Source organism: Glandiceps talaboti, chromosome 12 (assembly GCF_964340395.1).
Source record: "Glandiceps talaboti chromosome 12, keGlaTala1.1, whole genome shotgun sequence".
Taxonomy (NCBI): domain Eukaryota; kingdom Metazoa; phylum Hemichordata; class Enteropneusta; family Spengelidae; genus Glandiceps; species Glandiceps talaboti.
In genome coordinates this window covers 8,044,101-8,055,039 of record NC_135560.1, presented here as the reverse complement: position 1 = coordinate 8,055,039, position 10,939 = coordinate 8,044,101, and the positions used below count along the sequence as shown (strand labels likewise).

At 40.3% G+C, this 10,939-nt stretch overlaps 2 protein-coding genes across 2 annotated transcripts; both read left to right on the top strand.

Annotated features, from left to right (window-relative positions):
• Positions 1–1,278: 1,278 nt before the first annotated feature.
• On the top strand, positions 1,279–2,899 carry LOC144443402 (tubulin alpha-1A chain-like). Its single transcript, XM_078132870.1, has 2 exons — positions 1,279–1,495; positions 1,770–2,899. The coding sequence occupies exons 1-2, from the start codon at positions 1,375–1,377 to the stop codon at positions 2,897–2,899; spliced, it is 1,251 nt and encodes a 416-aa protein (XP_077988996.1). The 5' UTR covers positions 1,279–1,374.
• A 3,743-nt stretch (positions 2,900–6,642) lies between these two features.
• LOC144443277 (tubulin alpha-1A chain-like) lies at positions 6,643–10,104 on the top strand. The gene is made up of 3 exons (XM_078132715.1): positions 6,643–6,728; positions 8,352–8,574; positions 8,703–10,104. Exons 1-3 carry the CDS (start codon positions 6,726–6,728, stop codon positions 9,830–9,832), a joined length of 1,356 nt encoding a protein of 451 aa, XP_077988841.1. The 5' UTR covers positions 6,643–6,725; the 3' UTR covers positions 9,833–10,104.
• Positions 10,105–10,939: the final 835 nt, after the last annotated feature.

Sequence of the window (10,939 nt, the reverse complement as noted above, 5' to 3'; positions counted from 1 at the left end):
CACCATCATCCGAGATTGAAAACGCTCAGATTTCGAACATTATACGAATCTTATAGATTTCAAACGACTGATCAACTCAATATATCCAGCTCGTGACAACAGCGTCTCTAGATATATTGCTGTCGGAAACGTATACTTTTGATTCTGTGTATCACTGCATATTACACTGTTTTCAATACACTGAGAAACCTTAGTAGAAGGTTTTATTATAGTGCTGTGATTTGACTCCAATCCATGGTTAGATGGATCGACTAAATACACGACAATATAATGCACAAAGAGTTTTTCAATTGGCACGATCGTTGTTACTTGGCATCGCATTTCGTCATTAATGATGCAGAATCCTTCCAAGAACTGCATAACCTTCCTTGTACAAAAAACAAATGCGTATTCAAATTGACGTCGATGGGATTTTTTTAGAAATAATACAATGATATCACGTGACCAATTTGAATTATTTGCAGTATTTAAAAGATGAGACTACCATCTACTCTTCCTTTTGTTCCTACTCTGTGGGTTAATTAACTACCTTTATTGTGTAAATCACGTTCATGCATTAGAACCCATTCGTTAGTGTCTATGCACTGATAGGTAGTGTATTAACTGTAAGGACTTCCATTCTGCCATTATCATATTACGTAACATCAATCTACTTTCTCTCATCGTCACGATCAATTTGAATACACAGTATTTGAATAAAGTTATATTGCCCATGATTGGTTCTACAAGAAATTTGGTCAATTGTTCAAGTAATTGCAACCTTTTGAGGCAATATCGCATCAGAACCGCCAACCACTGGGAGCCTAGGAACCATTTTACAAACAAACAAACAAACAAACAAACAAACAAAAATCAACAAACGTGTGAGCAAATCAATTGGATAGGAACGAGTTAAGAGAATGTTTAAAGAGAAAGCGCAAAAGTTATGTCAAAATACAGAAACCAGATAAAAAAAACATTACAGCGAAACTTAGAAGAATCAATGAATGTTTATTACGTAACCTTACCCAGTGTTTTTTGAGAAAGAGATTTTGGGTGTTATGCTTTCTTTTTATTTCTCTTTGAGTTGAAAGCGTTTTAGGCTACAGATTCTTCCCTTGTTTGCTCTGTGTGGTTAATACGTAGAGAACAGTTTAGTATATAGGCGCACATATACAAAATGTAGATAATGGAAGCTAGATACTAATAGTTTCGTAGACAAGTGAAAATCTTGAAAATTCACTTTATGTCTTTACTGATTGTTTTTAAATAAATGTCTTAATTATTTGACAGCGTGAATGTATCTCTATCCACGTTGGTCAAGCCGGTGTCCAGATCGGTAATGCTTGCTGGGAGTTGTACTGTTTGGAGCACGGTATCCAGCCTGATGGTCAGATGCCAAGTGACAAGACCATTGGTGGTGGTGACGATTCCTTCAACACCTTCTTCAGTGAGACTGGAGCTGGCAAACACGTACCACGTGCCGTGTTTGTAGATTTGGAACCAACTGTAGTCGGTATGTACTTCATTTTCCCTTCAGCCTTTCACGTACGTAGTATTCATGTCGGAAGTAAATATCTTCAGACTGTTGTTGTTAGTTTGTCGGTTTTCCTGAAAACAACACATGTACAGTGAACCACTATTTTGTGTAATATTTTAATACTATGACAATATCCAGAATGTCTTGACGTAAGGGTTATTCTTTATTCTGTAAAAATACTGTGAAAAGAAGTCGTATGTAAATATGAATTCAATGTCGATTTAAGTGGTATTTTTAATTTCATTTATAGATGAAGTCCGTACCGGCACCTACCGTCAACTATTTCACCCAGAGCAGTTGATCACTGGTAAGGAAGATGCCGCCAACAACTACGCACGTGGTCACTACACCGTCGGCAAAGAACTTATCGACATGGTGTTGGACAGAATCCGTAAACTGGCTGATCAATGTACCGGTATGCAAGGTTTCCTCGTCTTCCACAGCTTCGGCGGTGGTACTGGTTCTGGTTTCACTTCCCTCTTGTTGGAACGTCTGTCTGTTGACTATGGTAAGAAGTCCAAACTCGAATTCGCCATCTATCCAGCTCCCCAGATCGCCACTGCTGTGGTCGAACCATATAACTCCGTCTTGACCACCCATACCACCCTGGAGCACTCAGACTGTGCTTTCATGGTTGACAACGAAGCTATCTATGATATCTGTCGCCGTAACCTCGACATTGAACGTCCAACCTACACCAACTTGAACCGTCTGATTGGCCAGATCGTCTCCTCCATCACCGCATCTCTTCGTTTCGATGGTGCCCTGAACGTCGATTTGACTGAGTTCCAGACCAACTTGGTACCCTACCCACGTATTCATTTCCCCTTGGCTACCTATGCCCCAGTCATCTCTGCCGAGAAGGCCTATCATGAACAACTCACAGTTGCTGAAATTACCAATGCCTGCTTTGAGCCAGCCAACCAGATGGTAAAATGTGACCCACGTCACGGCAAGTACATGGCCTGCTGTTTGTTGTTCCGTGGCGATGTTGTACCTAAAGACGTCAACGCTGCTATCGCCACCATCAAGACCAAACGCACCATCCAGTTCGTCGACTGGTGTCCAACCGGTTTCAAGGTCGGTATCAACTACCAACCACCAACCGTTGTACCAGGCGGTGACTTGGCTAAAGTACAGCGCGCTGTCTGCATGTTGAGCAACACCACTGCTATTGCGGAGGCCTGGGCTCGTCTTGACCACAAGTTCGACTTGATGTATGCCAAACGTGCTTTCGTCCATTGGTACGTCGGTGAAGGTATGGAAGAAGGTGAATTCTCCGAGGCCCGTGAAGATTTGGCAGCTTTGGAGAAGGACTACGAAGAAGTTGGAGTTGATTCAGTAGACGAGGAAGGAGAGGATGAAGGTGAAGAATATTAGGCTATTGAGGCACAGAATATAACGTGTACAAATGTATAAGACAATCTGAACATGACATGAGTAACTACATCAACAACTTACAACCTTTGAGTTCTATTTTAACTTAACAATGACGTCACGGTGTTTTACTAAACTACAACTGTACAGTGTTATGAGTAATATTACTTTCCGAAATAAAATTTGGAAAAAGATACTTAGCGATTGAAATGTAACTGAATAATTATTCGTCTGAAAGAAATACTTGGGAACAAGAAGTATGCCTACCCCTCCCCTACTTCCCACCCTGCCGAATATGGTATGCAATTTATGTGTGAGCTTCAAAAGTTTGGTAGTGTGGTTGACCCAGCTTATATTTGGAACTATATATATACTCATTGGCAGACACTAGACGAGCGTATTAGGAGTTTGGCTAACTTTTAGGGTTTTTTTTGTATCAACGAGATCTCAAAGAGTGGGTTCGCTGTGATGTTAGATGTAAAAATTGAGCAAATTCTAAAACTGGCTACATCGTCAAACTACTTTGATCCAGTCTATAAGAGGCGCCATCAAACTGTGGCGTCAGCGGAAAATATTTTCTCAGACTGTCTTGTGAGAATGACTCCAAAAGTATATTCTCTCAAACCAGAGCTGTTATTTCTTCCGCTACACCTCGAAATAAAGTGGGGGCGGCTCGTTATGCGGTTTCCTAAAACAGGCCGCTGTTTTGCGACGATGACAAAAGTAATAATTCTCACATTTCTCTATGCTGTGTTGTGTTGTGTTGTGTTGTGTTGTGGTGTGGTGTGGTGTGTTGTGGTGCGGTGTGGTGTGGTGCTGTGCTGTGCTGTCATGTGATGTGCTGTGCTGTGCTGTGATGTGTCGTGTTGTCTTGTCCTGTCCTGTCCTGTCTTGTCTTGTGTGTGTGTGTGTGTGTGTCTGTGTCTGTTGCTTGTTTGTTTGTTTGTTTGTTTGTTTGTTTTTTGTTTGTTTTGTTTGTCTTAGTTACTAGTTAGACATCATGACTGCTGCCATGTGGCCCATCAACCGTGTTTAATAAAACGTGGCCGGTCATCAACAAAGAAAGCAATCACAAACAGAATGTCCAAATGTTTTGGTCTTTTTTCGCCTTGAGGAATGTGTTCAACTGGTACCCAAACAATGACTACGTACATTTAGTAGCTTCACTTATGGAAAAGAGAAATCGAACGAGCTGATCCCAACACTAGTAAACATTTTTGAAAAGCACACGTACACACCATTGTAAACCACCCTACCACTTGACAAATGAAGTACACTCAATACTGTTAAATTAGAACACAATGCTAAAAATTTAAACTTATCGTGACCACTTCGTTAACGCCACGATTTTTTTTTTAAAAAGAGGGGGGGGGGGGCAGGGTTATTCGCCCAAATATGCATGTATTGCGAATTTATATGTATTGGTACTGGATAACTGATTAATTAATTATCATAAAGATATATATATATATATGTTTGGCGAAGATATAGAGAAATTAACGTAGGGGACACCAGAGGGACGCTAGCTATTTGAAGGTCATTTTTGTGGAGACGCTTTAAACCAGGACACGGAGTCGTGGTCAGTTAATGTCAGTATTTTGATAACGGAAAATCGATAATGCAATAACAAGAAAAAACACTCAGTGAAATGATATAGGCTGCACCACTGACAAGCCTGTGCCTGTGCTATGTTCTCCTGTCAACCCGTATTTGTATGTCTACTTCTTTTGTTTCCCACTGTCTTCAAGTTGTCTTCGGGTAGCTTGATACAGTATCCGTGTTACACATTGCTTGGGGGTCTCCTTCAATGTGTACGAAGCTAAACAATACACACTATTCCCCTGGGTTGTCCTGGAAACAAGTACTCGTTCTATTTGCTGTCACCCCGGACTTGAGATAATTGTTACTTTGATCACAGACCCTGGGATCCTTGTCCTACAGTGGCGTTATGCGTGGTTGGAGGTCGACAATCGATTTGTCAATCCCCTCTCTTCAGGCAAAACAGTGGAGTGTGTAAACATACTAGACAACTGGCTGACGAAGATGGATAGATGCCATTAACAATCTCACAGTCCCAGACACATTTTTAACTAAATCAAATCACATAAAGCTATACAGTATGAGAATTAGACGTAAAACAGATTCACGGGGTCGAGTGATGGATGAGTTAACTCATCAATGCGGTCACGTGATTACTTCGAATGTCGTCATGGTCAGTGAAGAAGGTATGAGCATTGTCGAAATAATCTTTCGTCATCATTTACAATGGAAGTCAGTTTGCAAATGTATAAAGTAACAAAAAAAGAGATTATATGACCGTAGACAACGACAGAATACGATTTTTGTCCGATTTTTATTAGCTGGACGATGACTAGGATTGAGCTGAAGAGGTTAAAGTCAAAGAAAGCAAAACAAGTCTCGGTAAATGTCACAGTTTCAAAATGGTGACAAAATCATTGTTACGAGAATTACTTGTAGAAGCCCATTGTAACAAATCTACATCAGTGACATCAGCTCAGACCACTAATTTAGTAGTCTGAGCCATCAGTATTCACATTGTGTTTTTTATCGTCAACTTTTTTTTGAATGCGCATGTGCATTCAAGGCAGACTCGTCGCTGACATTTTCGGAATTTTGTAGATTGTATGTTTTTCTAAGAAAATTCGAGATACACATTAATTTTAATATTAGTATTTCACATTCAAACATGACATATTTGCGTTTTACATGAAATAACTCGACAACTCTTTGGTTTTAGACTAGCAAACGATATATATCCCGTATCTTTGTTCCTTGAACCGTAGCCAGATACAGGCTACATATCAAATCACTGATTTTGCCTCGAGGGGTGACGGTGACGTCGATAAGATGTTTGAGAACGTTGTTCTTATAGTTTCGGTCTATTGGACATCTCACCTTTGTTTTAGCAGAAAGTTGCAAACCTGCATTAAACTTTCACAGTATATAAGTGTACATTAGATTATTTATTCTGTTCAACAAAACAGTTGCATGAAAAGGTTTTGATTTGCACAGCTGTGGGAATTTAAACATACAATGTCTTCGGGTCACACTTTGTTATATTATAGACCCGTACCCGGCCGGCCCTCCAGGGTCTATGGTTATATGTGGGTTCTGATTGTAGGTAAAAGTAAGCTGTGTTCATAGTTCTACTTGTTCAGTATCCTCCTGCGGGAAGGAACAACCAGTTTGTCTGTATAATCGTAACCAGAAATTTTTGGTTATAAGCATAATGATAAATGAAGTAACAACAACCTACGCGTGTAGCTGTACAGAATAAACAACACCAATGCTAAAAGTATGTCCACCTAAACTTCTGAAACCTGAGAACAAAATCAGTTGACGATAAACTTACGACGGCGAAGGCATTTTGGAATATGGAAAGCTAGGTGCACATCTTTAGCCGATTTGATCTATCGGGGTGGAAGAATACGCTCAACGAGGTCACTCACGCCTTGTCAATAATAACACCGACCTTGCTAATATAAATTACCTGATCATGAAATAATCAACCAGTCGGCCAACTTTTAATCCATTCAAACAAAAACCAATTACAACGGTAATGTATATTTTATGAGAATTCATAAAGTCACTTGTTTACTTCGGACAGTATGCCTTGTAACAACACCTTTATCTCCTGTGATGAAAATGGAATGGACTGTTTCTATGGTGACATTATAATGAAGTATAAAACGAATGGGAATTTCAAATAAAGGCCATTCTGCTCACGTTTCGACTCGTTGCTGTCTGATTGTGGAGCGATTTTTGTGTGTTTTTTCGCCGACCGTTTCGTCACTAAAAATCTACGAAAATGGTAAGTCATATGTCATGAGTAAATTGAAATCGTCGTTTCAAGGATGGTGTAAGAGTTTTGAGGGTATAAAGACAATTTTTTTCTCGTAAAAATACACGTGCCCCCGACAGGTGCCCCACCCTAGCAAAGGTGTGCATTTAGCCTATCTTTCAATTAGGTAGGGGGACTGTTTTGTAATATTTGCCCCTTCGAAATATGAGAGGAGTTCGACCACACGACGGTGGTTGGATTCGCGCCTCTTTTCTAGGCCTTGCTCTATACATTTAATATGTGATACATCAATAGACAATAACTAGCGTGTGTCCGGACCTCGAAGCGTTAGACGGATTATACTTTGGCTCAAATTTGACGAGTGTCTGTACAAGTCAAATACCCCTCCCACCCACCCACATTTACTTTAAAATTTGATTACATCCGAGGAAATGTGTTCAGTGTATTTGAAAATGCGTTGACGAATGAACTCGATGATTATGCAAATTTGATACAATATTTAACATTTTAAGAAACGGATTGACATTTTAAACATCGTACCCGTTGACACTTGTTATTTAAGGTGTCTGAGCCTACGTATTACTAGTCTAGTACTGTATTACCAAATATGGCGGTATCGATCTTTGTTGGTGGTAATTCAGATATTCTACATTTGTGTGAAGAGCTTGTGGCACCCTGTCATGAGACTCGACAGGACATATGCAAATTTAAAGACCCTTCTCCGTAGAACGATACTTCCTATACGGTAGCTGACATTGTTAGCTTTTCTCCATCTGAATTTCGATAAATGTCTACAGTTCGCGGAAAATTTGCATAACGGTAATCAGCGAGCTGAATTCCAATTCCAATTCTAATGCTAATCAGTGAATGGATTATAAGAGCAGAAATACCCTCTCACTTGTCGTACATTGAGGGCGCTGTCTAATGCACGTTGAATTATTCATCAGTTATTTGCTTTGTGTGGAAATAGTAAGACCAACGGAGTTAATTTCCTTTTAGCACATGTAGTATATTAAGCTAAATGAGCACTGGATGACCCACTTGCTGACATGCCTAGACTTAATATTCACTCCTTTTTGACATCACAATGAGTGCTAGTATACGCAACCTGTATCACAAAACTAGTGCGCCTGTTATCAGCAGAGATAGTAATTACAATAAAAAATCGAGAAATATAAAATTACATCTTTGCCAAAATTTTGAATGAGCAAAAATGCTGACAATTGTTAAACGTCTGCCTGTCTTCTATTTCGACAAGCACGAAATACGAAAATTCATGAAGACTCGACATGTTTATCAAAGGATCCCCATTCTTGTTCAAAGAGTGACAAAACTCCTTTTAGATACAACAACCCTCGTGTTTCACTGTGTTCGAATTTAGCACACTAGTCACAAGCATAAAACGAATGCAGCGCCTCTGGTACAACATAGAGTTGGACATTGCAACAAAATATTAGTCTTTTTTTTTCAAAAGTGAATTCCTCAAAGTCGTGATAATTTTCATAATACAGCAATAACGAGTCCTTTTCACCTACAATTGGTATATGTGTCATTTATCATTAGAATCTTGTATAAAACTTCTCTGCAGAATACAGAAACTCAATATATCATTTTGTCTTATCAATTTTACAGCGTGAATGTATCTCAGTCCACGTTGGTCAAGCCGGTGTCCAGATCGGTAATGCTTGCTGGGAGTTGTACTGTTTGGAGCACGGTATCCAGCCTGATGGTCAGATGCCAAGTGACAAGACCATTGGTGGTGGTGACGATTCCTTCAACACCTTCTTCAGTGAGACTGGAGCTGGCAAACACGTCCCCCGTGCTGTCTTCGTCGATTTAGAGCCAACCGTAATTGGTAAGACATTTTGCTTTTACACGCACTATGTTCTTTAAAACTGTAAATTACATCCATACCCAATATTCATCGAAAAAGTGTACCCATCTCATAATATATGACACTATGCAAATATTTTTGTATTACAGATGAGGTCCGTACCGGTACCTACCGTCAACTCTTCCACCCTGAACAATTGGTCACTGGGAAGGAAGATGCCGCCAACAACTACGCACGTGGTCACTACACCGTCGGCAAAGAACTTATTGACTTGGTCCTAGACAGAATCCGTAAACTGGCCGACCAATGTACCGGTATGCAAGGTTTCCTCATCTTCCATAGCTTCGGCGGTGGTACTGGTTCTGGTTTCACTTCCCTCTTGATGGAACGTCTATCTGTCGACTATGGTAAGAAGTCCAAACTCGAATTCGCCATCTATCCAGCTCCTCAGGTCTCCACCGCTGTAGTCGAGCCATACAACTCCATCTTGACCACCCATACCACCCTGGAGCACTCCGATTGTGCTTTCATGGTTGACAACGAAGCTATCTACGATATCTGTCGTCGTAATCTCGACATTGAACGTCCAACCTACACCAACTTGAACCGTCTGATTGGCCAGATCGTCTCCTCCATCACTGCATCCCTGCGTTTCGATGGTGCCCTGAACGTCGACTTGACTGAGTTCCAGACCAACTTGGTACCCTACCCACGTATCCACTTCCCATTGGCTACCTATGCCCCAGTCATCTCTGCCGAGAAGGCTTATCACGAACAACTCACAGTCTCTGAAATTACCAATGCCTGCTTTGAGCCAGCCAACCAGATGGTAAAATGTGACCCACGTCACGGCAAGTACATGGCCTGCTGTATGTTGTACCGTGGTGATGTTGTACCCAAAGACGTCAACGCTGCTATCGCCACCATCAAGACCAAACGTACCATCCAGTTCGTCGACTGGTGTCCAACCGGTTTCAAGGTCGGTATCAACTACCAACCACCAACCGTAGTACCAGGCGGTGACTTGGCTAAAGTACAACGTGCTGTCTGCATGTTGAGCAACACCACTGCTATTGCTGAGGCCTGGGCTCGTCTTGACCACAAGTTCGACTTGATGTATGCCAAACGTGCTTTCGTCCATTGGTACGTCGGTGAAGGTATGGAGGAGGGTGAATTCTCCGAGGCACGTGAAGATTTGGCAGCTTTGGAGAAGGACTACGAAGAAGTCGGTGTCGATTCCGTGGAAGGCGAAGGAGAGGAGGAAGGCGAAGAATACTAAATGTTTGTACCTATCGTTGAACGTGACAAAAGGACGTAAATAGTTCAAACACTAACACAGTTCTGGACACCATGTAGTACAGTAACTGTTATATCATTGTGTGATGCGTGTTATGAAGACTGTATTATTAACTAGATTTATATGCCATGCAAACATGGTCAAGAATATCTTTTCTGCAAAGATTTCATATCCATACAAGACACCTCCATATATTGCAACACACTATTTTCTCAACTGATTCTTTTTATTATCAGTAGGTGTCAAAAATCACCACAAACTACTTCTTTACAGAAATTTTATTCTTGAAAATAAAACAAATTCCTGCCTAAATATGAACAACTGTAGTTGTGTCTGTGTATTGTCTATCATCCTAGTGGTGCAGTCTCGCGATACTTCGAGGTTAGTTCACAAACTTTGATCCCATTCCAATAAAAATCCCAGTTCAATTTTACTTTCTCAAATTTTAGAAAGAAGACTAAGTGTAAATTTGAAAGGGTAGTTATAGATATAATACTTACAATCCTTCTTGCTGAACTGGTGGAAGTTAAAACAAAATATCGATATCATACCGGTATATCAGGATAAACATTTTATCGTCAAAATATGAGAGTTACACATTTTGACCAAACTTCAACGTCGTAAACTACAGGCCTATTTACGGCAACATTCAGAAAATACCCGTATTTCGTTGCTTCAGCAGAAATGTATGCTCTGACTTGCGAGAATGGTCAAACTCTAGTACTACTAAAAGTTTTATATTCAACTCACCAGTGTCACGCACCACCTTGTTACACACAGTCGGGTATTTCACTCAATCCCAAATTGAAATTACACCGCAGACTTAAACTTATATGTGACTACACAAACTATTGTTCGCCAACCTAGCCTACTCCCCATATGAAAATGAAGCTGTAATCTGAAAAAAAAAATTCTTTTTATAAAATCTACTTATGTCACACCATTTCTATCTAACAAGATTTCAACGTTGTATTTCAATATATTTTGGTGAAGAATACATATCTTCTACACTTGTAGAATGGAGTCTTAATATCATCAATGTGATTGGTTCAAAGTTAAGGGTGACGTCATCATTTGGTATTGAACCCT